This window comes from Phallusia mammillata, chromosome 4 (genome assembly GCF_965637545.1).
Source record: "Phallusia mammillata chromosome 4, kaPhaMamm4.hap1.1, whole genome shotgun sequence".
Classification (NCBI taxonomy): Eukaryota; Metazoa; Chordata; class Ascidiacea; order Phlebobranchia; family Ascidiidae; genus Phallusia; species Phallusia mammillata.
Window position 1 is genome coordinate 11,342,654 of NC_137255.1, and position 27,828 is coordinate 11,370,481.

The 27,828-nt window shown below is 36.4% G+C and overlaps 1 protein-coding gene, 2 long non-coding RNA genes and 2 pseudogenes across 6 annotated transcripts in view; 1 reads left to right on the forward strand and 4 right to left on the reverse strand.

Annotated features, from left to right (window-relative positions):
• Nucleotides 1–12,081, reverse strand: part of LOC145223083 (coiled-coil domain-containing protein 66-like) — a 33,825-nt gene extending 21,744 nt beyond the window's left edge. For all 3 annotated transcript variants that reach the window (XM_080089401.1, XM_080089400.1, XM_080089402.1), the window contains exons 1-2: nucleotides 12,008–12,081; nucleotides 9,081–9,895 (exon numbers count right to left, since the gene is read on the reverse strand). In XM_080089401.1, coding sequence (XP_079945527.1) covers nucleotides 9,081–9,895; nucleotides 12,008–12,018 — 826 coding nt within the window. In that variant the 5' untranslated portion in view covers nucleotides 12,019–12,081. The remainder of the gene's footprint in view (nucleotides 1–9,080; nucleotides 9,896–12,007) is intronic.
• LOC145223085 (uncharacterized) lies at nucleotides 11,553–12,591 on the forward strand. Its single transcript, XR_013859408.1, has 3 exons — nucleotides 11,553–11,773; nucleotides 11,832–11,900; nucleotides 12,544–12,591. It is a non-coding gene; the product is annotated as an uncharacterized LOC145223085 (long non-coding RNA).
• Nucleotides 12,592–16,845: 4,254 nt separating this feature from the next.
• Nucleotides 16,846–18,967, reverse strand: LOC145225239 (uncharacterized). The gene is made up of 4 exons (XR_013859834.1): nucleotides 18,738–18,967; nucleotides 17,483–17,613; nucleotides 17,227–17,274; nucleotides 16,846–17,151 (listed from the first exon to the last, which is right to left on the reverse strand). It is a non-coding gene; the product is annotated as an uncharacterized LOC145225239 (long non-coding RNA).
• Nucleotides 18,968–21,823: 2,856 nt separating this feature from the next.
• LOC145224532 (uncharacterized) lies at nucleotides 21,824–26,280 on the reverse strand (annotated as a pseudogene). The gene is made up of 7 exons (XR_013859679.1): nucleotides 26,067–26,280; nucleotides 25,897–26,002; nucleotides 25,626–25,785; nucleotides 25,204–25,282; nucleotides 24,942–25,147; nucleotides 24,606–24,767; nucleotides 21,824–22,031 (listed from the first exon to the last, which is right to left on the reverse strand). The product of XR_013859679.1 is annotated as an uncharacterized LOC145224532 (transcript).
• Nucleotides 26,281–26,293: 13 nt separating this feature from the next.
• Nucleotides 26,294–27,823, reverse strand: LOC145223454 (uncharacterized; annotated as a pseudogene).
• Between the last annotated feature and the right edge of the window lie 5 nt (nucleotides 27,824–27,828).

Sequence of the window (27,828 nt, forward strand, 5' to 3'; positions counted from 1 at the left end):
AAACTACAGGTAACTCGTTTTAATTCAACAAAGCCCGTAAATAGTGCAGGTAACCTTTTTTGAAACGAGTAAACTCGTATTTACTGCGACGTAACGTAATAGTGGTGTATGTACTGTTTTTAAGGTGGTTAGGGTTTAGGGTTCAGAGTTTAGGGTTTTGGTTGTGTGTTGGGACTATCGTAACACTTTTCCAGCATTATTTGCGTCTTTTAACGTTAACTGCAGTATTTACAATTCCTCGCATAAAAACAGTATTTTCGAGTCACGTCGCACTTATTATGAGTTTAATCGATCTAAAGAGAGTTACCTGCAGCATTTTTAAGTTAAGTTGCCCGAAAAAGGGTTACCAAGCGCACCTGTAGTATTCGAAGGCACCCGGGGTTCCCAACCTTTTTACGATCTGGTACCACTTGGACGCTCGGTACTGCCACGCGTACCACTTCTTGAAGCTTACAATTAGCATTTTTCGACGTTATATGTAGCTTAAGCTATAAAACAGTAGAGGATATATATCAAGAGCAATCATTAGACATAATTAACGCCCACTGTCCCACGTTGTACGGCCTTTCAAAGCACTGTGCTTCTTGTTGACAATTGACATGACCTGTATTTTGAAGATCGTAGTGATAAGAAACAACAAGAATAGTTACGTAACAATAAGAATAGGCTTTGGGAATTTTTCTTGTAAATAAAATATAAAGTTGTGAATACAGGTTTTTGTGAAAAAAAAACTGAAGCTGCTTGCGTACCACCTGAAAAACCTTCACGTACCACTAGTGGTACGCGTACCACAGGTTGGGAACCCCTGCCTTAAAGGGACATGTCTTGATTTCAACCTATACTTTTCTGTTGTAGACTTTTTCCATGCCCCTTTTGCATGAACTCTAAGATGGACTTGAATAAAACTTTCACAGCTGGTAGATGTGCCATCTGGTTTGTTTGACTCTACAACCCAAGCGGTTACCCTGTTAGTCCCCAAACTGCAAACTATTTTTCATACGTTTTGTATGATGTTAGTCATCACAAACCAAAAGTTTAGTGGTCTAATAGTTCTACAAAGACAACTGAACATATGCTAATTGTTTTTGTGGTCGACTTGCAATAAATGGTGGCTATTTTGATAAATGGCATTAACAATTGCTGCTAAATACAAATTTAGTGGTCAAAATGGTCTATTCTTTTGGAACAAAATATTTGGGATTTTATTAGTTTGGGTGTAAAACCCTATCAGTTACCCAACTAGCCCTTTAAAATAGGTTTTATACAGCAAAAAATTTTTTAAGCAGTATTCAAACTGGATGAAATTTTGACATATAATGTTCCATTTTGAATCATCTGATATTGTGTTTCACCCTATGGCCTTGTGATTTCTGTCTAAATTTATGAGATTGGATAGTTTTTACACTTAATATTGATTGCCTTGTTTAAACTTACAATAACAAACTTTCTCATGATTATCTCTTAAAAATTAAAACATATGTACATGTCAAACAATGCCTTGTTATGCGTCACAATGAGAGATTTTTGTACAGTATTTTGTGTTGTTTCATCTTCACAGTTTTGGTTTATTACATTGAAAACAAAAATATTATAGTTGTCATTAAAACGTTGGACTTTCGCCGGCGAACAAAATTATCTCGCAGGCCACAATTGGCCCGCGGGCCTGCAGTTGGACCACGCTGCTTTAGATAAATGTGTGGAAATTTGAAAAAGTTTGAAGCACTCTTTCTTGACTAAATGGTTGGAACAAACCAGTGTTAGACAAAAAAAAGATGTAGACAAAAACAATATGTGTCCATTTCAGGGACAGAGACCCATTTTTGCAACATCTGGATGTACCATCCTAAGCAATCAGCAACACTTTAAGTCTTTAATAGCATGTTTTACTTCGTAATATTTTAGCGTGGTTTCACAGCTACCAATCATTTTAAGTTACTAGAAGGATGGCTAAGCATATTTTGCCATTGCACATACACTATGACCTATTTTAAAACATTATTATATTTCCTATGCTTATCAAAGTTGAAAATTATGCGTTTCAAGAGGTAACAATGAAAGTCGGGTGTTGTAAGATAAAACACAGTGATCAGCACTGGGCTTAAATAATAATACTATGTAGGGTACAAACCATACAAATCAGATTCAACCCAGATATTGTTTGAAGTATATATGTCATATTTAACTTTCTTTTTTTAAAGAAAAGGAGGAGTAAATAGTGGCATAATAGGGTAAAACTAAAAAATATACACCAATGAATAGCAAATTCTACAAACTGTCCAATTTTCATTCAATTTGACATAAGCGATACATAAGCGAATCGAATCCTATCGTTGATGCGCTTTATGTGACGTAATGCTTCGGTTGGCTGAAACAGAAAACTACATGGCTGCCCACACTGGTGCCCACTTATGGGGAGGTGGGGAGGCGCCGCCCTCCCCGGGTATCTGCGTCGCTTACTATGTCATAAACAAGTTTTGCGTTAACTTACAAAATGATGCGCATACGGTTTTGTTCTAACTAAAACTACTGCTCAGTCAACGACTGTCTAGTACTCTAGTTCAGGGGTTCCCAACCGGGGGTAGGGGTACGAGATTGAACATCAAGGGGTACGAGATTGAACATCAAGGGGTACGAAGATCGTTGGGCCACACGGCAGCTTTTTAAACAGATTTCACAGTACAGTTTTATTTTGGTATTGTAAATGATATTGTGCGATTACGGTCTTTGCTTTAAAATAACGATTATCTACAAATAATTGTTTGTTATTTAGTAAGAAGCCTGCCTCATTGTCTCATAACAATGCTTTTTACTTGCTGCCAGCAATAAACAACAAAGTTAGGAAGAAACTGCACAGATAAAGGACGCATTCAATGTAGTCTTGCTGTAAATCTTCTACTAACGGTTAATTTATTTTTGTGATTTTTGTGTGAAATACCGGTTTAACGTTTAATTGAGCTATATTGCGAAAGCAATTCAATTTACCAATATATATCTGAAAAATTCCATCACATTTTTTTGGGGGTACGAAGAATGCTCTGACGTGACAAAGGGGTACGAGCAACAAAAAAGGTTGGGAACCCCTGCTCTAGTTGGACCAGAAAGGCCCTTCTGAAAAAAACACGCGTTTGTACGTCACAAACGTACGTACTTCAAGCATTGTATGTAATGGGCCATTGGGTAAAACCCATGCAAGTAGTGTTTACTAAAACGTAGTCAGCAACATCGACACAAATTCAACATGGCAATGTTTAAAGCAGGGGTTAACAAGTTTATTTCACGGCGAGCTGTATAATAAGAAAATGACATTCGATGGCCACATGGCTTGCAGGCCCTAACGCAGCGCCGTTCGATACCTATGGTCTACATAGCGCCTTTACAAGACCATCAGAAACTACAATATTATCTAGAGTCAGATAATGCTACTGTCGAAAAATAAAATTATTTGGCATAAATTATCTCTTCGACTGGCATTACTCAATTATTCTATCACAATTAACAAATAAAGGCAATTGTTTGCGCACAATAACGAAAGCATTGTTGCCTATAGTCTTATCTGTGATGTAACGAACTGCCTTTAGATCATTGTTATGCGTCCTGTGAAGTGTAAAACTAGGTAAACTTAATCCCACATGTTGTTGTGGGAATACTTTCGCAGCAAATTAATGTTCAACGGTTAACTCGTTTCTTTCCAAGATATATATTAATAAAAAATATCTTCGCAAGCCGTACTTTGGTGACTCCTGATTTATGATAATAAACTAAACTTAAAAGCTAAAAATGCGTAACATACAACTCACTGCTATAATCGACAACAAGTTTTAAACGTACCAAACGACCTAGAAATGTAAACGATTACCATACGCGTTTTCGGGTTGTTGCATAAAAATAAAGCATACTATAGTTCAGCTGGAATCAGCTGCTTATGTATGTGTTAAAACAGAAACACGCGGCAAAGAGTGTAATTTGCGACATTAGGTGACGGCCGGGCTGGAAATATTTCTGTCTTTACCAAGTTATAAAATTCTGCCTCCCCGCCAATTTTGGCAAGTGGGCGCCTATGGCTGCCGAACCGAATCGCATTTAAGGTTTTCAGCTTTGTGCAAAAACGATATGGTGGTTATTGTAAAGTTATATAACTAATAATTGTTAATTTTGGACAATTAGTTATATAACTAATAAAGTATTTTTTGGACAATTAGTCTATTCTTCCGATAAAATCTAAATTAATTTGTTGGCAGGAGTTGTTTGCATCGAGTAGACACATACCAAAAGTATGAATTTGTTCATTGTGAACTGTTAAACCATCAGGAATAGTTGAAACAAACATTTAAGATGTAAAGATCACTCTAAATTCATTGTCTAATAGTAAAAAGTGCTGATTTCTAAGTTGTACATACTAAAACTGTATGACATTTCCAGGCCATACGGTAGCACATTAAAAAATTCCTTTATATGACTGTACAAATCTAATAAATTTGTTTCATTACAGTCTCTTGTGTGTTACATGTATAAAAAACGACTAATTTGTATAACTTTGCATCACTTGGACGAAAAACTTAATTAAATATGCAACTTGGTGTATGGAACGTTTGTTCAGCATTAACTACAAATTTCCCCATTTTTTTCGGTACCAAATTAAAGCACTGGTTTCAAGTTGACCAACTTGTTCACAAAAACATTCCCCTAAGCCAGTGGTTCTCAAACTGTGGTACGCGTACCACTAGTGGTACGCCGGAACTTTTCAGGTGGTACGCGAGTAGATTTCTGTGATACTTAATTTAAGTCCGATTTAAAATTGTACCTCAACTGACCCAACTGACCAGCCCTGGTTTGGGCGATACTCGTGTTTTGGACTGTCTTTTGAAATTGCTAAATACACTAGTCGGGTCGAGAAAATAGGTCTATTTCTAAGGCTATCTATTGAAATCAGGTTTAGGTCAGTGGTCTCCAACAACACTGAACAGTTACTTTTTGTGATTGTTTTTCCTATTGTGACATCATAACACACGTGGACAAAAGACTTTATAGGACAAGTTTGTCAAGTTATATAAATATACCACAATATGTATCGATTTATTGTAATGACCGCTACAATACAGAAACTTCTTTGAAATTAAAGGACTGTAAAAGTGAATGAAAATGCTTCAAAGGCATAATAACGTATAATGCAAGAAACAAGAAACATAAAAATACCTGTTGGAAATTACTTTGGGGTCCACAGACTTTAAATTTATGAAAGGGGTCCGTGACTACAAAATGGTTGGGAACCACTGGTTTAGGTGGTATGTCGCGATATGCGATCCGTATAAGTTTGAGAAACACTGCCCTAAGCCTAGTGGCGCCTAAGCATGTTCAAACCGTCTGTGCCGAGCGACAAATCGGAGAATCTAAACAACATAGAGTGATTACTTGCGATCTAACATTTTTTACAACCATCACGTGTTTGGCGGGTCATGAACAATATAACAGAAAACATTTTTAACCATTTGTTTTACATTTAACATTGTTTACATTCCAATACAGTTTAATACTTCGAATTTGGTGCAGTCCGCACTTATCAGCGTCTCTGCCGGAACACCAGTTTTGTAATTTTAACACATTGAACTCTTTATTTAAACGCTTGTTATATCACTATTGGCGATTAGATAAGCCAACAAAAAAGGGAACAATGTACACGGCTTTGAGATAACGACGCCTTGTTATCGCACAGCGGTAAACTAAACGCCGATTTAATCTCCTAATAACTTTTCAAAAATATTTTATGGTCGAGACGTGTCATTTTCAACGTTGAAATTAGTTGCGTTATTTGGTGTAGAATGCAAACACGCATCTACGTCTTTTTCGCGTACATTACCATCATATCGTCGTTTTTTATTCGAAAAACTCGGTCTGTTCGACTTTCACATTGAGATCATCAATCCGGTTAATCGCATATTTCGTTGAAAATTGATGCGAATATCCGGTTTATGCGATAAACCGGTATGCGATTAACCTGATTCGTCTGTACAATATAGTTTGACGTTTATCACATCACAACATTAAAATAAGCTTGTATTTTTAAAAAGGAAAACCTGTATTCTAAAAAAAAAATATAAAAAAAAAAAGCTGAAGATCTATATTTTGCTGTTTTGAATAGCACGATTGTCACATATGTATTTGATAAATCAGAAATTCCTTTAAAAGGAGGGCATTTTTTCTTGTCTTTGGAGGACAACTTGGCTTTTGTTAAAAAGGAGGACGTGTCCTCCAAAAAGAGGACGTATGGTAGGCCTACCAAACCATGTCTTAACGGCACGGCTGAATCTGAATATTTGGGCAATATGTAGAACCCTATTAAATGGTTAGAAAAAAATTTTGTCAAGTGTGAGTCAATGTGTTTATGACACTCCAGAAACCTTTTATTCTGTTTATGCGACACAAGATACAAATAGTTTGCAAGGGGCACTGGAGTACTTTGTGTAACGTCAAAAACTCATCTTTGTTCAAGTTACGTCGGTTTTAAAACGTATTACCAATTAAACACAAATGCGTTTGTAGTAGAGATGTACCGAATATTCGGTTTGCCGAATTTATTCGGCCGAATCGGCCACTTTTGCAAAGATTCGGTTTCGGCCGAATAATTTGTTGCGATTCGGCCGAAACCGAATCTTTTACGAACGCATATTTAAAGCGTTAAACGTGTCTTTTCTGCTTAGTACCAACGAAAATCGCGCCAATCATTATCTTTTTTTACACATTATCGTTTTTACCACAGAACTAAAAATAGGGACTAAACACAACCATTCTGCACTAATTGCCTGGTAGATAAACATATATTTTCATGTCAAACGCATAGCGTACGACTTCGCGTGACGTCATAAATGATTCGGTTGATTCGGCCGAATTTATTCGGCAAAACCACCGAATATTCGGTTTCGGCCGAATCGAAATTTTGCCGATTCGGTACATCACTAGTTTGTAGTCACGTAATTAATTGAACATACATTGGTTGAAACGCAACAATTATTGTTTGAGCACCGCAACAGCTCAAACTTGATCCAACATGACCTAAGTTTAGGCGTGAACAATACACGTTCAGCCATATTTGAAACGTGAACTGCTTTTACTTTTATTTCCCATCGTAACAAATTCTTTAAAAACTAAATCGTTGTTAAAATTGGGGTTGGCAAGCCGGTCAATTGACAGCACTTTATTTAACCGGTCAAATACTATTTTTAATTTTAAAAATCAAATGTGGTAAATTTTCTTGGACTTGCTTTTTGGTTGTTGGAAACGATAAATTATTTCTAATAGCCCTCAGGTAGAACAGTTTAGGGCATACTATTGTATTAATAAGTGCTTTTAAAACCAATATAGACGTGTTTTGTTCATTTAAAATAAATGCCAAAAGAATTAGGAGATACTATTCATTTGGAATTAAGATCTGATACGGTATGGCAAACTTTGCAAGGTTTACAATGCATTTAAAAACCATGGATCAATTTTTATCTTAATATAAATCGAGTGTGATATGTGCATGAGGTGAAGTTAGTTCATTAGTATATACTTGGGCATTTTTGCAAATGTTGCACATTTTTACTGACAGATAAAAAATCTAAGTAATTTAAAGCATCTGTGTAAACTTGTAGGTCTACAGTCCCTTTTTCTATAGTTGATCCAAAAATTGTTTGTAGCTGTATACTTAGCTTATAATTGCCTTGAATAGATTTTTGTGGATTACGTACATATCAAGCTTTTGTATATTCTTTTTTGTCATGAATGGAGATGTGACAACAGCGTAACAGCATAAATTACGACTTTAAGCAGGATAAGCAGGTTTTGCAGTTAAATCTCAGTCAAAATTAGAGTTTAATCTGATGTATATAGAATATTATGAGAATCCAGTTCTGTGATTACTGAATGAAAATTAGAGACACACAGGTGGGGCCATTGATGAAATGAAGCATGCAATGCAGTCGGAAAAGTCTGTAATATAGTATATACTGAACATTTCTTGTTTCACAAACAAATTAACATGAGTTGAACCTTTATTTCCATTGCTTATGGTTTAGAAGAAGATTTAACTTCCAAATTTTAACTAAAATTGCAATTTAAAAGTGTGCATAGTATTTGACAGATATTTGACCTATTTGACAAGTATTTGACCGGTCAATTGACCAGATTTTATTTGACTGGTCAAATGCCCAACCCTAGTTAAAATTACTGATTTTATCGGCAAATCGTCCGTTCGGTATTTGCATACGTTATTAGACGCCCATCAAACGTCCCAACCACACAAAGCAATTGTGTCAAGTGACTATTTATAATACAGAAAATACAGTCTAAAACAAAGTAAAGGTATTGGTATTGAGTCGCATACCGCCAAAGTATATATATACTGCACATGCTGGTATAGGTATCGGCGCTATTGATCAAAAGTCGCACCCCTGGCATTTTTTAAAACTCTACGCCTATGGCAAGGAGGCTCTAAATTAAGTCAAAAAACGAACAATTCAATTAGTGGGTTGTGTAACTTTACTACTGATAATCTTTACAGAAAACCTACAGCTACAAATAGCATATTCTACATGCTATCCAAATTTTAGCCAATTCCGACACAGTTTAAAAACTCACCCAGGGCTAGCGGGGTAAATACTGGGGTTATCAACACACAAACAATGTTGGATGCATATCTACATAACTATATCTACCATCTGTGTAAGTTTCAGCCAAATCCATCAAATATTTATTGGCAAAACAAGTCGGATAAACTTTGGGGAGAAAAAAAACATTTTAGGGGGCTAGCGGGGTAAATGCTGGGGTTATCAACACAAACAAAGTGGGGTGCACATCTACATAACTACCATCTGTCATCCAAATCCATCAAACATTTGATGGCAAAACAAATCCGACAAACTTTGGGAAGAAAAAAAACACAATTTGAGAAATTCAATATGTCTCCCTTTCAGGGAATTTTTTTGGATATAAATGCTTTGTGAAAGTATAGCCAAGGGTTTATAGATGCATTGCTCAACCATTCACTGCGTTGTGAACTTTCTTGTTGAGAATACAGTATTATCAAAAACACATTTGCTACTGACCTTCTCCACTTGGGGTATTTTCTACAGTAGAATTTTCTTCATCATTTTCAATTTTTTTACTTTCAGTGTCTGATGATAGTTCTGTGGTTTCTGATCCCACCTTTTCTTCTGCCTTCTCAACTGTTGGAGAAACTGTACTTTCTGTACCTTGCAACAAGTCTTTGGTTGCAAGAGATAAAAAATTGGTGCTTTCAACACTGTGTTCTTTTGTAATATTAGCTTGGACCAAATTAAGAATGCTGTTAAGTTGGTCATGAGTGAGTGCAACATAATTTGGCACAACTTCGTTTGTCGATAATGTTTTTTTCGTGCCATCTTCGGTGGAAGATTTAACATCAGTTTTGTCTTGTTCTCGTGCATTTTTGTCAATATCAGAAGGTTTCAATTCTTTATTGCGTTGATTTGTACTTTTTTGTTTCTTTGTAGCAGATGTAGTTGAAGAAGTTTGAATATCTGTATTTTCAGTGTTGTTTTGTTGCTGAATTTTTCGTGATTTAGGGTTTAAAACAGTTAAAAGGGTCTGGTCTTCTTTTTTGTTGGCTTTTAGGGGTTGATTTTTTTGCGTTTTGGAAATGGGAACAGTTGAAGGAGATTTAATTTCCCAATTGTCCTTGTTCTTCTGTTGTTGACTCTGAGGTGCCAAACTTTTTGAATTCTTTGGTCCTAATGTTGTGACCTTTTTACGTTGTTTCAATTCGTATGTAACACCATCTTTGCGTGCTTTGGATTTTGTTTTGCTGTTGCCATGCGTTGAAAAGAGGATTACGGAAGATTTCTTGCCACCGATCACTGTTTTTGCAAGAGTCAAACCATCTCTAAAAACAAAACAATTCAAGCTGCAGAAAATTCTGATTAATCACAATCTGGTTCATCAACGAATTCTGTTAAATGGCCCATGCTTCAGATTAAAGCAATCGAAGAATCATCTACAATCAAGTGGGTAAAGACTATATTCACCTACAGTGTGTAACACTAAATAGAACTAGATACAAATCGGTAACTCATATCACAATTTACCAAACCATTTCGTGTGATAAACAGTACACATTGCTCGTAAGTAATCATTTACATTTGCCAAACTAAGTTACCATGGTGTTGGTCTACAACCACAGAGAAGCTTTCTCTTTTATGTGGCCATGAAAACCAAAATCTATCTCTCACTATTAGATAAAAGCTCACTTGACAGTGCAGAAAATAGTGTCTAATTTATTAACTGCCACCATACAGTTGAAGTAAGTGTAGCAACACACGCCCACTATACAACATGGCACATACACATACATTTTAGATACACTGCAGACAGTGCACACTGTTTCGACCTGTAAGGTCTCATCAGTGCAGCTGGTGACGAGAAATCGGTCGGGTTTGTACCCTGTTGCTCCCAACAAACTGGAGTGCCATTGAATGGCTACACTAGCCAATGCGGCCGACGTCTTGTCACCAGCTGCACTGATGAGACCTTATACGTCGAAACAGTGTGCACTGTCTGCAGCTTATCATTTATTGGCTCTATGCTTTTACATTTTAGATACAGTCTCAAGTAATGACATTCTCTCTTCGCCTTTTAGTGTTAATTTCTCTTTTTGTCTTGAAGCAAATGTTATGATTCATTGGCCACATGCTTTCCCTTGACCAAATTGTGAGAATTGAAAAGTAGCAAGTTTGTTGTTGAACAAAGAAGGGCAAATAAAAGGGCAAGAAAAAAGCTTGCCCCTTTCCCTGCCACAACAGTACATCACACTTTTAACTGTGGCTGGAATGTTTTTTTACATAAGTTTCGAAAAATCATAACCTACACCAATGAACTAACATAACTGATACTTAATCAAATGCGGCACAGAGATAGTGTTCTGCGGTTAGAAAGAGGTGATTTGATCGCAAGAGATGCAGTTTACAGATAAAATGGCCTTGTCACACTGGGTGCAATTGGTCTGTTCAAGGTACAAGGAGTTTATAGTAAAAAGTTTTATTTTAAAAAGTCTCAGTCCTCTGATAATTTAAACTCTAGCTTTAAACTTGAAATTGTTGTCCTTAGGACAGAGACTGACAAATAAAGAAGCCATTTTGTGCAAAAGCTATAACAATTAACAAACTTAAATTTGTAACATGATAACCGGTAATAGATATTTTATGTCATTTTAATGGTGCTTTCTGTACAATGTAGTTAATCCTTATTAGTCAGCAAGTTTAGCAACAATGTTTCACCAAAATGAAGAAGGATGTGACAAAGAGTGAACAAATCATTCGTAACAAGATCAATTTGTGTCAAAATTAAGAAGCCATGCTGTTTCGCAATACAATTATGTTGACCTGCCATGACCTACGTAATGTGGTTGCCATGGTGTCTGCCATGCAGTAGACACACATATAATCATTCTATTTAACCACAAACTGTTGACTGACAAAATTTAAAAGTGGTTAAATACACCTTGTGCCAAAACTGAAAATGCATGTGCTTACAGTAGTTGGAAAACATATAACCACATAAACTACTGCATATGGCACTATGGAAGCAAGGACAACAATATATGTAATGTCCATCACCCTCCACAGTTTAATGCAAGTAACTGAAGACATTGAGACCTTATGCCAGTGAGAGCTGTACCAGGTGGCACATGTGGTCAAATATGAAGCAGAGGCCATTACCCAGTCAAAGGACAATGGTGCTTGGACACATGTTTGGGACTGTAAAGGTAACCACTGGGTTAATCAGGCCAAAAACACCATTTAAACAAATGTTTAAAATTTCAGCAAACTAAATTGCCCAATGGATTTTAAATCAGCTTTGGAGTTGGTAACTGCAACTACACACATTTTGGGGTAAGTGGTCTTTAAGGGATGTAATTAAAAAGTACATTGTTGTTTGTACTTTTTAACCTGACAAACTTCTTTAAAAAGTATAATAGTTTGGAAATACAGAAACTTACCCAACATCCATATTTTCCTGAAGAAGTAGTTTATAAATATTCTTATGATTTGTCAACTAGTGAGTATATTTTATTTATCTGAATAAATAGAACAATAAAAAATAGTTAAACAGAGTAACCAACCACTTAAAGTAATGTCTAGACAAAAACCCTGGATCACCCTCAATAAATTTAACATAATTTAGCATGCTGTAGCAACTTTATATGACACGAATTGTTTAGTTTCAGTCCATGTTCTATGTAAATCCATAAATGTTGCTCGGGGGAAAATAATCATATTTCTAGAGCAGTGGTTCTCAACTGGTGGTCCATGATGACTTTTGTGGTGGTCCACAGGACGTTCACTAATTTGTTGATAAACTAGAGATGATTGCATATTATATGTTGAAAGAGCATCAAAATGTTAGCTGTTAATAATTGTATCTCACTTTTTGAAAACCGGTTTTAAAGAATTATGTTTTAAGCCTAACTGCTTGTTTCGTATGCGTACTCAAACTTGCTGCAAAAAGAAATGGTCCACAATATTATTTTTGCAGGGCCGGTGGTCCATGGCCCGAAACGAGTTGAGAACCACTGTTCTAGAGGATCTTGTCATACAATTGCAAAGAGGTAAGAGCGTTTTCTTGAATAAAGTTCTCAATTTAAACTCGAAGATTTTCATTTTGCCTTATCTGCCAAGTCAGCCGATTAATAAAAGTCCCAAACACAAGCAACCTTAGTTTATTATTTAAGTCTTAAAATGTACAACAGAAGAGGCAAACAAATACTTGATGATAACAAGATTTAAATGATTACAAGACTAGAAACTAAATCTGGAACTTGTCTTGACGAAAACTGGTCATTTTTATACCTAACAGGGCAGGCTAAAAAACTATACCATTTGAATCTATTTTTTACAAAACTTGCAACAAAAATAAAAATTTTATTTTGACACTTTTCAGGGTCACTTAATACCAACGCATCAGGATCACAAAAACATGGTTGATGTAAATTGCAATGTAAAAATCAATTTACAAATCCCAGGTAAGCACGATATTTTTCATTTTAGGTTAAAGTGAACAGCTTGAAATAAGTCACTTGACGACAAGGTATTGTTGACGTAGAGACAAATTTAATTCCAGCGGTTAGGTAATTTTTCACGGTATGGCTCATAACCAGGGTGTAACGTCCCGTGAACGCGCCCCGGTTACAGCGCGAAACGTCACACGAGGGGGGATTGAAACGCGATTCCTAAAGGTCTCCAACACGCAGTCCACACAGATAGGGTGTTTTGTAGATCTTATATTCTAACACTTTCAATGAAGAGGACGGTGGGAGGCGATAGAAAAAAAAAAAAGCATGACATTAACATTGCGCTTTAAATGTAGAAATATAACTCAAAGCTTACCAACTGTTATGGTAACCGGAAGAAAATATATAACATGGGCAATCCCAGAAATCACTGTCACACACTTAAATACACAATAAAGCATGAGACCACAATATGCCATTATGACGTCATACACAATGCTTACCAAGCTATGTAGAGCGACAGTGTGGAAAAGTAACGCTTCACGTGAATATCGTACAAGAACGCTGCGTAAACAAATACAACTTAAATAAACCCAACTACACGTACAGTACGACTATTAAAAAAGGGGAATGACATTTTAGGTCACGTTCACAGCGGTTAGCATTCATTAGGGTAATTCACAATATTGAGTCATTAAACACATATATACAAATTAAGTGACTCACCAATAATCGTCAACACGACAATAAACAGCTTTTCTACAACAACCGACGCAGCACCGTGCTCCACGGAAGTCAGCAACGAAAAGAACTAAACCACGTTGCATTATCACACAAAACTGGCAGTCGATTGTTACGTCACACAATGCACTAGGTTACAACACAAGTTGTAGTGAAGAAAAGCGGGAATCAATAGAAATCGGCAATTAGTGGCAAATAAGATGTAACACAGGGAGTCGAACCGGAACTGAACCCGAACCCGCGAACCGGTTTGAGCGGTTAATTTCATTGAACCCGAACCGCTAATTACGATTTTCTGAAAACCCGAACCGGAGTTGAACCCCATATTTTATTTGGCGTTGGACCCGAACCGGAACCGAACCAGTAAAAAATGCAGTCTGTTTTATATTTCGCGATTTTTTTCAAAACAGCGCTCTGAAGAATGCACGAGATAACACTTATTGGGCGTGTCAAAAATAACAGTGCACGGGCACATTTCGTTTGGAGTTTGATAAGGCCAGGGAGGTAATGGGTATAATTAAATTAAAACAAATAAAAATTTAAACCGGTTGAAAAACCGCAAACCGGTTCGGACCGGGTAATTTAGCCGAACCGGAACAAAACCCGAACCCGAAAATATACATTTTTACAAAACCGGAACCGAACCCGAACCCTTAAAAACAAAACCAAGTGAACCCGAACCGAACCTGAACCCATATAACAAGCGGTTCGACTCCCTGTCATCACAGGAAGTTCAGGAACTCACAACAGGCCAGTTTGAGAATTCCCGGTAGGTGACGCAGCGGAATATAGGCGTTCCAAATTGCTGACTCAGCAATTATTGTCACCGGAAATTCTCAAACCGTTCTGTTGTGAGTTCCTGTGTTAGTAGCTCTACCTTTTTTCACGGGGTTCGAACGAACCCAGGCCCCTCACGGGGACAAATTCCGATCAAATTGTTTAATAAATTAAGTTGCAACAAGTTAGCTAATTTATTCTGCTATCTGGAGTCGCAACAAAGCTGACTTGCGACGAAACAGAGGTAATTACCTGCAATTAAACATAACTAACTTGCGATGAAACATCGCTAACTTGCGACGAAAATAGTTAACTTGCAACGAAACATAGCTAACATGCAACGCAATTTGTGATACGCAATATAGCTACTTTGAAACGTAATATAGGCCTAATGACTTAGCAACTTAGCCATGTTTCGTAGCAAGTTAGCTATCTTGCGAGCTTTTTTTCAAAAAGGCCGATCGGCGCCATTGTCAAAAAATAAGTTGCGGCAAATTAGTTTTTTTAGCGACGCCCCCAAAAATAAATGAAAACATATAGTATAGCTAATGTCTGACTCAAAACTGACAGAAAACATTATTGTGGCTGATTGGGAATTGGAAGACCTGTAGCGATAGTCCAAATGATTTAAGCAATTTTCGCAACAGTTGCTAATTAGATTAGCTCGCTTTGACCAACTATAAGTAATGCACATGCTGACGGTTAGAGCTGGGAATAGGGGTTCGTACGTACAATATTTAGATACCGGCACCCATACGACATGCCGCCACCATGCGTCGTTTAATACCACCGAAGTAAAGGTACTTTTCCACACTTAATTGTTTCCATTGTAACGATAAAATGTTTTATGTGTACGTTTTCCATTATATTGGCGCTACCTTTAAGTGTGCAGCCACTCGTGACGGTAGTGGATTCTCTGGTCATTCTAATTCGGTGTTGGTGAGTGGTGTACGAAAATTGTGGTGTAATAAAATGAAGAAACTATTATACAGTGGCGAGCATGCCAGGACTTCGTTATAGACTCTGTTCGTCTCACAGTGTTAGAAAAAAACTGTGTCCAACTTGAAAGCAGAAAACAGTTGTTTAAAGCAGGGAGTCGAACCGCTTGTCATACGGGTTCAGGTTCGGTTCGGGTTCACTTCGTTTTGTTTTTACGGGGCGGGTTCGGTTCAGGTTTTTAAAAATGTGTATTTTCGGGTTCGGGTTTTGTTCAGGTTTGGGCAAATTATCCGGTCCGAACCGGTTTGCGGTTTTTAAACCGGTTCAAATTTTCATTCGTTTCAATTTAATTCTACCTATCATCTTCCTGGCCTTATCAAACCCCACAAGATTTTTGACCATGCACTGTTGATTTTGACACGCCCTATAAGTGTTATCTCGCGTATTCTTAAGTGCGCTATTTTGAAAAAAAATCGCAAAATATAAAACAGACTGCATTTTTTACTGGTTCAGTTCCGGTTCGGGTCCAACGCCAAACAAAATATAGGGTTCAACTCCGGTTCAGGTTTTTAGAAAATCGTAATTAGCTGTTCGGGTTCGGTTCGGGTTTAATGAAATTAACCGCTCAAACCGGTTCGCGGGTTCGGGTTCAGTTACGGTTCGACTCCCTGGTTTAAAGAGCCAGGTGCGTGAAATGACAATGACGCACCATGTAGCGGATTTAACAACTATAGAGTGACGGGATCCTGAAGTAAAAAAAAAATTACCCATCATGTTCTGAAGAGCTAACGCGCCAAAAATTGACAAAACATGTGGAAAAGGACCCAGGAAAGTTTACTGGATCCAAGGATGATTGGCAGAGTTGTAAAATTGATTTTGAAAATTGTGCGGTGGTAAACAATGGGGCAGTTAAGGGGTCGAAAATTCCACATGGTGTCGCCACGCAACAGTTATAGTTGTCATAACGGCACAAACGCGCGCAAATTGAAAGGCCTAAATTTCGCATTACTCCGTCAACACAACTCTACTCCGTCATATTTTTACCACTAAACATTGTTATTTGCCAACTTAAATCAACTAAAAATGGATTATTCTAAATGGAAATCTGAGTTAAATAAAAGATGTCCCAAAACAACTGGCAAGAAGGAGGATTTAATTTTAAGATGCGTTGTATTTCTGTGTTTTTTTGCAATAGCTTCTTGTTTTTTCTCTGCATAACTACTTGTACACAGACTTCAGGCTCATGATAGGAATGACAACTTCACTTGTGCTGTGAGCTTGATGGAGAATGTAGGTAGCAGCTCTGAGTTACAGTGGCACAAAGTAGAGTTTACTCAAATAATCAGCTAGGATCAAACACCACACACAACTGAGGAACAAGTGAAAGTTTATTTTCATTTCAAGTCCACATGTGACAAAATTTCCAACAGTGATGTGAAGGCTATTGTGAAAGGACGCCTAGTCTGAAATGTTTATCTGAGTTTTATTTAAGTGGCATTGTACATGCTTCACTGAAAAAAATGTTTCATATAATGTCAAAATAAAACTTGAAAACAGTGGAGAAATTGTAAATTCAGAATGTGAGTGTGCAGCAGGAAGAGGACCTGTTGCTACATGCAAACATCTAGCAGCCACAGCTCTTATGGTTTCCAAATTTCACATCACAGAAGAGCTATCTGTTAAGAAAAGTTATACAGATCAGTTTTAAACGTTTCACCACCCTGCAACACAATTGAAAAGTAATCACTCACTTTATTTATTACATGTACTGTATAGTGGTGACTTGTAAACCTTGTTTTCTACAAATTAAAAAATTGAATGAAACACAACTGAACAAAGTAAGTGCAAGGAATGTTAACCAATGAAAGTTTCGCATAACAGCACCAAAATTTAGGGATATTATTTTGGCAACTGAAAGAAGAAATATGCAAAACTATGTGACTCTAAGTTTGTACTGTCCACAGGAGCAATATGTCATGGCAAAATGTATGAAAAAAGGGCACTTACTTTGTTCAGCAAAACAAAAAATATCCACATGAGTGCAGCAGGTCTGTTTATTGACAACCAACAGCCATACTTTGCTGCAACACCAGATGCAAAGCAAGAGAAAACTGGTTTGGTTAAGATTAAATGTCCATCTAGGGAAACATTGCAATTATTACCGAAGGTGCTAACTTCCCATATCTGAATTTGTGAGTGACAGCCTTCAATTAAAAAAATCATAAATACTACTTTCAGATTCAGGGACAAATGGGCATTGCTAATAAGCAGTACTGCTACTTTGTGGTGTATAAATTCGAAGATTTTTAAGTTTTCAGATTCAAGGACATTTGGGCATTGCTAATAAGCAGTACTGCTACTTTATGGTGTATACATTTAAAGATGTATTTGTGCAGAAAAATTGCGAATCGGTCATTGGTTTAAGTAATTATATACTAAATGTTTAGTTGATAACATAAGAATACATTATCATGTACTTTTTGGAAAACAACACACATTTTCCCGGACAGAACTGCCATACCCTAACTGACATAAACAAAAAAATGTATCACTTATCTCTAACAATACATTGCCTAACATTTGTCCCCATAAAACAAACAAAAATAAGTTTATTTGACAGATGCAGCATAATGAGGCATGTTGAGTTGAGTTTATTTCGCCGGTGATACAAATCGTAGCAGCACAATTGCACTATATTATTTTATATTAAGAGTCCTATGACTCTCTTAACATTGATCCTTTCTGATGCAGTATGCCTGTCCTTTAGTTACTACTGAAATATTTTCAAGCTGGCTTTTTCCTTTTAGCAATGTTAGGGATGTTAACAAATATATCAAAGGATGTAAACAAATATTGCACTCTGATTCCTCTATCTGCCATAATGCTGTCTACGGGTTAAGAAAACTCTGAGACATTTTAGTATAGTACAGAATCTTCTATTACTAGCATATTACTTGTACATCCTCCATGAAAATTACTTAGAAAAGTCACTAGCCCTTTTGGTAAAATTCCCGACCAGAATCCTTATGGTATTTTTACATGTTGAAAATGTGGAATTTTGAGCTTTAACATTGGTTGGTTTTTTTAATTTTTGTGGCATCTAAAATAACTCTGGTAGCAGGAAACTGCTGTTTAAATTTGGCGATCATTGATTGATCAACAACTTCTCGTGCTGGCCATGTATTTCTTTCATCTGATAGAATAAATAAATTATCGGTTTCCACAACTTTTCAGTTTAAGGGTCACAACGCTTGATAGTCACCTTCCTTTTCCACCTTCCCAAGTGGAAATGTATGGCCACCTTTACTTTCCAGGCAAATTGGCACACAATAGTATTGTGACATTGTATCAGCAATATGATTAATTTCTTAAATTTTTCTTTCAAACGTTCGATTTTATCAGACAACAGTAGCCCCGCAATACAAATCCGCCGCTAAATATAACTGTTGCGTGGCGACATCGTGTGGCCATTTAATATTTTAATTAACTGCCCCATTGGTGCCTTAAAGATATGGGAATACACTTGGCTGCTAATTTAATTGGTTCGGTCGTTATGGTCCTGTACGACTTAGAGGCTAAAGACAAGTGGAATTACAACTCCTTAGGGCTTAGTAGAAGCACTGGATTAAAGATTTCTGCAAACCAGTTTGCCCCGAGCTAGAGCGGAATTCCATGCTGCCCGTTGGATGCCTTCGGAGTCATGCGTAGAGTTTGCGGCGCGCAGGCGCAGTTTAATGCGCGAAGGTCACCCCACTTTTTCATCTCAAATTATTACCGGAATCACAGAACAAGAATTGCAAAAACATATTATTATGCGCGATCCGAAGACAACAAATGAAGCTGCGGACTTTGTATTGAACGTTAAGTCATATGAAAAACCTCGACGTTTTGACTGGCAATCTTCAACTGATAACGATCTCTGCCATTTGTGTGGAAAGTCTGGTCACTGGAAACGAAATTGCCCGAGAGGCTCTAGGGCAGGGATCTCCAACTCAACGATTGTCCCGGGCCAATTTTCAAATTTTCTAGAGGCCGCGGGCCACATGTAGTCTTACATGTCAAAATGTTCTTAAAGACCTTGATACTGCACTTTACCAATCATAGAAAAACTAGAAAGGTGATATACTTCCATTTTATATATTCTATACGATATTTACCAATTTACTATAGCCTACACATCATTTGATCTACATATATGATTGTTTTTGCAAGCAAAAACAGATGGGTCCCCACACGCGCGTTTGTGCGGATTTAACGTCCTGGTTATTTTTAGATTCTTAAGGAAAAACTTAACCAACTTTAGTAATAACCCAGCTTTAAAAGTTTTGTCCGTATTCTTTTTGCATCATTGATGTCATATAATTACAAAAAAACAGTACATAAGAACGGGAAAAATACTTTTAATTTAATTTCATGCTTTGACCTTGATATTGTCGTTCAAGGTCAGCTTTTAACACAATTTTCCACAACTGAAAATGTGCTTGATACTTAATAAAACGACATAGCATAGCTGCGCAAAAACAGCTGATTTCTAATCACCGAAACGAGTGTCTCGTAAAATGTCTGTCCGGACGTCAAGCTGAGCAATCCCACTGCATTCACCCGCCTTAATCGTAAAGAAGTGAATTACTCCCTTGAGAGTTGAGACTTCTATCTGACTGACAGTGTACACATATTATGGGCTGTAAAAGTAACTATTTGGCCGATTAAAACAAAATTTTAAGTACTGAACGAATAACCTACTGCAAACAATTGTTTAACATTTCAGCACATTAGGGCTTGTATTTTTGGCCTACAACTTATTATTTTGGGGTTTAAGGGGTAAAATAGGTGAATCCAATAAAAAGTTACAAAATTCTTTAGAATACCTTACATTGCACCAACCAACAAACCATGAAACTCGCAGATTATGTACTTTAGTCAGTACAGCCGTTTTTAATTTTTTTTTTTGGGGGGGGGAGGGCTGTGAATGAACCACTGGGTCGTTTGGGGTCAAACTTCAGGAGGATCAAATTTGGAACAATAACTAACATCTGTGCAAATTTGAATAAATTTGAAGCACTCTTTCTTGACCAAACGCATTTAACAAACCAGCGTTAGACAGAAATGAATATTTGGGGGTTTAAGGGGTCAAAATGGGTGAATCGAAAAAAAAAATACAAAATTCTTTGAAATATCTTATATTGCACCAAACAACACAGCATATCACTCAGAGATGCTGTACTTTAGTCAGTACAGCCGTTTTTAAAAAAATACGTTTTGGGGGCCTGCGGGTGAACCGCTGGGTCATTTGGGGTCAAACTTCAGGAGGATCAAATTTGGATTAATAACTAACATTTGTGTACATTTTATTAAATTTGGAGCACTCTTTCGTGACCAAACGCGTTTAACAAACCAGCGTTAGACAGAAAAAAGAAATACGGACAAAAACAATATGTGTCCCCTTCATAGAAGGGGACCCATAAATATGTGGTTACAATACTGTGGAATTAACACTCCAGATGTGTCCAAACTAGATAGTTCATGGTCCCTTAGTGGCTAACGGCGTTATTTTCGTTGACCTCCAAGAACTCATGACTTTACAATCTTATTTGCGTGTTCATCAATGCTTCTTTAGTTTCATAAAAATCAACAAAGAAAGCTATTGTTTGCGCATAATTCCATATCTTAGTTTTGTCTGTGATGTCACAACCCACTCTTAGATCATTGATATGCGTAACCAATTGATAATATTTAGGTAAAATAAATCCTAAAGCTGTAGTGGTAAAAGTTTAAATTACTTCTAGCAGCTTAAGCTGTTTAATTGGTTTTAGCATTGAATTCATCGTGGACCGCGGAAAATTACGAAACGTCTGTTATGTAAATGAAATGGTTTGGAAACCACTGGCCTATAGGCATCTGAAAAAGTCAATGCGACCAACATAAGTGTCAACAAAATGTTGGTTGGTCTTCATGAACTTAAAAGTTTCTTATCCCTAAGCTAAACAAAAATAGTGGACGCAAAAAACTTAACGGATTTTAACTTTACGCTTTGAGAATAACAATAAGATTGCATTCCCAGATAACATATATTTGTTGGCAAAACGTTGGGTGAACATCAAATTTTAATCGGGCCAACTAGTCGGGTTACCGTTGGGTAAACGTCTAAATGCTCGTTGGTTCCTCGTTGGCTTCTGGACGGCGAAACTGTCAGGCCAACCAGTCCCCTACGTAATCCCCAACCGTATTACTCATCGGGCCAATTTTTACCCATCGTTGGCCCAATGCTTTCACCAACGTCCTTTCTACAATGGTTCAACGTTTGTTCTGCACACGGTTTTCTGCTTACAAACAGCACCACACACTTCGCACAATAACAATTTCTGTATTAAAACGAAGTAACGAATGTAGGAAGATGGAAATTGTTATTTTGAGAGTAACTGGGCTTCCCATTTCTTTCTTTCCCTCTCTTTGCGGCCTCCGTCGCGGTCTTTTGCGAAACGTAGCCAGTCTGCAGTAACTGCGTTGATATCGGCATCCGTTGCACTGGCGGTGATATGATTTCGACGCACCGCTCCTGTAAAAATATTTATGTTATTATGCAACCTCCAGGTGGGTTACCTCCCGAAAAAATAAAATTTTTCACTGAATTTTGTTCTATAAATGTATTATTGTGACAATAGAATATGTGGCATTAAAGTTTAAAGATATCCGAAATGGTTTACTACCAGTGGCGGCTCGTGCCTGAAATTTGTGGGGGTGCTGCCCCCCCTCTACTGAATATATATGAGTTGGCAATATATTGAAAAGCTACATTTCTAGTTTTCTAGCCATTTGTTTTGTGCAGAAAAACAAGTAATACAAATCTTAATTAGCAACTCCATTGTGACGTAATTTTTGTTACGCAATAATGTACACGAGTGTAAACAGCAGACGGCATCATTTGTGTATTTTGTTTACTTGCACAGCGACGGGCCAAACACAATAACGTTCAGTAATAATGTGAAAAACAAAAGCACACGTGGCACAGCTTCGAAACGAAGCGGTTGTAAATACGGTAAAACACAACAGGAATATAGAAAAAAAAGTAATAGAAAAAATAGATATAAATGAGTCGAAAAAGGTCGAAGTATTTCAGTTCGACAACAAAAATTGTCAGGTTTCATTTAAGTAAATTTAGCCACAGTCAGCGTTTTCAACATATTCTATGACACTTCACAGATTATTGTGACAAAAAAAAAACTAGCCATACAGCTTTTTATTGGTATCATAACTAACAAATTTAACAACCACATTACATTGGTTTCAGAACTTGTTCATTTAAACATCTTTCTTGAATTTTTGTGTACAGACTATTAATTGTATTTTAGTTTCTTAACTGCTATAATTGCTGCTTGCTGGCAAATAGCTTATAATTTCTTTTTTAAGTGCAAAACGCCTTCAAGCTTTAAAATTTACAACACTCTCACTTAAATTTAAACCATATTATTAAATCTTGTGCTTCCTTTTTCCAACCAAAATGAATCATGAAGTTATAGTTTGGGCATGATAATTGATAGCTTCTTCCTTAATCCCAAATGATAACTAAGAAACTGTTTTTCTATTTAGTACTAGCACTGCAAGTGCAAGTCTTTTGGAAATATTGGTGTTCCCCAGAAAAATTGGCATCTTTTTCAGTGTTAAAAAGAACTGTTTTGCCTTTGAAGGAATTATGAAAACAGCAAAAAGGATTTTTCATCCTAGTAATTTAACTTGTCAAAACATCATCTCTAGATTAATTATTTTCAAAGTAATCATGAACATCAGATCTACAGAAACATTTTCATTTGAGTAACTAGCTTTTCTTTGTCAACAATAGGACGTGCTTGGTGTCACTACTATCTTGTCTGTAGAATGTTCATTCTTAAGAAACACTTCCTGTGAAGCAATTTAGCAGCTACTGTTTAGATTAGACAAACAGTACATGTCCATTATATCAATACACATGATTGCACTTGGTTGCAAATACTGTCCACATGGTGTGTTAAGAAATCCACACTTTAAATTGTCTTCACTCTTTTTTTGTCTTCATTTCAAAATTCCTGTTGCTTGCAGTTGTTTGTTCTGCATTTGATATTGCCTGAATTTCAGTGAGGCATTTAACTTCACAGTCACAAATTTAATTTTTTTTGGTAGCATTAGGAACTAAAACTGAGTATTTCTTGTTGTTGCTTATTCCTGCATGACATTTGAGTAGCAGATTTTTTGTCCCATACTTTCATAAATCTTTTTAATTCAGTTATTTATTATAAAGGTTAATTGTGACTTTAAAAGGTGTTAGATGACCTTTTTTCTTTTTCAAGGTGTGAGATACACTTATTCAATTCAATGATAACTGTAAAAACTGAAACCCACTTACAGTCATCTTATAAAGTCACGACTAACAGTCAAACAATAAATTTAATGATAGCAAAATAATTATTTAACTGCACTCACTGTCGAACTTAAAAACACAGTACACGGGTTTGGCTTTGGAGCTCACTGACGCGAAGCAGACAACACAACTAGCGCTACGTCACGGGAGGGGCTGCGCGAGCCACAGCCCCCTCTCGCCTATTTCGCCCGGCATGTAGCTTTTTCAAGTGCGCATGCGCACAACTGAAAACGTCATGAAACGTCACGAAACTGGAGCTGCAGCTCCGCCATAGATAACTTATTATTATTATTATTATTATTATTTTTTTAATTTTTAAATAATACAAAATTTTTATTAATTTTATTTTAATAAAATACCGATTAATGCCATAAAAGTTATTCTTAGTATACACTGATCAAACATAAAAACTATATGTAAAGATTGTTTGGTATAACAACTTGGAATATGAATGTCAAGTAAAAATACTGGGGGTGCTGCAGCTCCGCAGCCCCCTCGCACGAGCCGCCCCTGTTTACTACACTCTTCTAGCAGCAGGCCTTGCAAAGTATGAGCCAGGGCATTTTGTAGTCACTACAAATATTACCAGCTAAAGCATATTTACCCTTTCTGTAATGTAATCATTTCTGTGGACCCCCTTGTACAATTACCCTGTGCTAGAAACGAAATCCTAACTTTTGGAGGTTTTCCAATCCTAGGGTGGGAACCACTGATATGTGAGGTAAGTGTCAAACTTACTTTGAATTATTTCATTGAGTCCAAGAAGGGTAAATGCATGTTTTTTTTTCCTTTGCCTTTCATGTTGAACTGCAAAGCAAGTTTATTGCTTACACAATGCACCAAGATATGTCTTACAGTTGTGCTGATGTCCTTTCCACCAATACTGCCCAAATATTGTACCTGTTAGATACAACAATAAGAAATTATTACCAAAAAAAGTCAATCACCCATTTTCATTATAGAAATTATTGTACACAACACCCACCTTTTTCACACAAAAAAGCTGACTCACTCCTATACTTCATAAATTAACCTAACAAGTGTAAAGCCTTTTGTAATTAAATTTATTCTTACCAAGTTATTTTGAACTGTTTTGTCTTTGTCTTTTAAAACATCTTCGAAGTGTTGCAAAGATTCCATGTCATTTAGTGGAAACGACACAGTTGATGGCAACTTTATCGGGTTAGAAGGGTTCTGGGAGTTGTTTTGAAGTACAGCCAACACATTTGCCAGTTGCAGTTTCACATGTTCAATGCCACATAGAATTTGTTTTTGAACAGCTAATAATAGAAAAACTTTAAGTACAAAATACAACAGCATAAACAAAAATACATACATGTGGAAGTATTTTGGGACGCACAAGTTTTTTCAGAAAAGGAGTCATCATTGGAAAATTCAAATGAATCATCAATTTGCTAAAAAAACAAAAATAATCAAAAATGTGTCAAGAAATATATATATATATATATATATACACAAACTTTAGTAAGTACCATAGAAAGACCTTTAAATCAGTCGCTGTATATTATCATTTAACAAAATTAATGCATTTCTAACAAGCAACCTGATATTTAAAAATGATGTTGCTCTGGTACTTCCTGCAGTGACAAATTTATAGCCTTTAATTATTCATTCTTTCACTGTACTTGGAAGGAGATTAATTATTTTGGCAACATATAATATTACCCAATAACTGTACATGGAAATTCAGTTTTAACCACACCAGATTTTGTAAATATGTTTGAAAACATGACACACCTGATCACTTTCCAAAAGTTTACGCTTCAATTCTTCTGGATTCTGAGCACTTGAGGTACGTATCAAGGGTGGTGGTAAAGGTGCAGATTGAGTTCTTTTTTTAGAAGGGGGAGATGAGTCATCACTATCAAAGTCAAAATCAGCATAACGAGCCACTGGTCTAAAAATAAAACTAATGATAAACATGGACTGTATGAAAAACTTTCGTTAAAATGATCTGTGATACTTTTTCAATTTTTTCATAGGTTAACATTCAAGATAACTAACAAACCTTTTTATCCGCTTCTTTGACACTTCAGAATCAGAAATATCTGATGTTTGAAGATCTGAGACTTCTTCTGCTTGGCGCAATTTTTCTCGGGCCTTCAAGTATGAATCTAGTCATTGCAGTTTTGTAAGTATACATACAAAACAACAAGCATGCAAGCACAAATGAAATACCTGTTTTGTACATTACCCTTTTTACAGTGCATGAAGTCCAAGTTGAATCGGCATCTACATGGTTTTTGACACACTTTGCAATTTTTAAACTGTTCCTATATGGCAGCCAATAACAGAGCTTCTCATTTTCCCTCAGCCACCCCAAAGGTATTATTTCAATCATTGAACAACCACTCTCATCATTTTCTCCAGAAAACTCTACTACAGCATACATGACTATAAATAACCTGTAGATGAAATAAGTTTAACAATGTTCTTCAAATACAACAAAGCCATGCTTATGTGGCAACAATACACATTTGCTTTCAACTTCTGACAACATACACACATATAGCTTTTCATGAAGATCACATACAAAATATGTGCCAAATGTTTTAGAGCTGGTAGGATAGGAATAAAACTCAACAGCATGTTCAAACTTTTTGTATACTAACAAAATTGCATTTTGGTCTTCCAAGGAAACCAAAATGTTGAATATTTTTATAATCTGTCCCTTAAGTTTAAAGCAATTGTTGCCATTACTCACAGAAAATGCAAAAATTGGCAATTGCAACTTCCGGTACTGCAGAAATCCATTGCCAAAAGATTGTGGCAAAGGCCCAGATTTATGTAAGTGATGAAAAGAAATCCGTTTTTTACTTCTGTCAGAAACAGACATAAAATCTTTTGACAACCTTCTTAACACTTGTTGCAAAGGATACTTGGGCTTTCGCACCATGCGTTTCAATTTTTGCAAATAATTTTCAAAAGGAAAAGATGCAAAATTGTCCAGTGCACCATAGGTTTTAACATCATTACAAATATGCAACAAACCATGAACATTATACACCAAATTTTCACATCCATATAACTGAGTAAAATGTTTTACAAATAAATTTAACAAGTTGTTGGCATAATCACACCAACTTTTACACAAAACAGGACTTCGCAAAATAAATATCGCTACATGCAAAAGCATAAAATTTTTGTAAACATTATCATCCAAAATACTTTTTAAAACAATTCCAGTATACAACAGAAATTGGCGAAACTCAGTAGCTTTCCATCTGTCACATTCATTTAAACCCCTAGGTTTTCGAGCAAACTCAGATGGTATAAAACTTCGCAAACCAAGCAATGAAGCTGAGATGGCCTTTACCTGTGAACAACTAATGCGAGTTGTTAAAGGTCCATGACACCAAAGGCCAATTAGGCGTCTTGTCACACCCAAGCATATTAAATGCATGTAATCAAGAGGAAAGTTAGACACTAGTCCAACATTAAGTGATAAAAAAGGAGATACAGATAAATGATGCTCATCATCTTCCATATCAGCAAAGGACTTGTCAGTACGCAAGGGAGCATTAAAATCAGGATAAGTCATTCGATGATTATTCCAATGTCCATGTTGGGTGCATTTGTCACAACCTGCATAGCCATTGTGTTGCTTGATGCACTTTATTAAAGATCGGGCAGGAGAATCAGATAACAGAAGATAGTTTGACACTAAAATGTTGTTTGTCATAAGTCAAACCCTTTTCTTCAATGGATTTCATTTCAGCAATAAATTCTTCCAGATATTGCTGAACCGGCTTTGGCTTACAAGGTCCATAAAAAAGACCTATTAGAAAAGGACTTGCATATGAAAGATTAGTAATCATTCCCAAAATTGGCCAAAATTGACTGTTTGTGCTTTTGAACAAAGGCAAGCCATCAATGTTTATTTGTATCAAAAATATTTTTTCTGGGAAAGTTGAAAGCTTACTCAATTCCTTTAAAATAC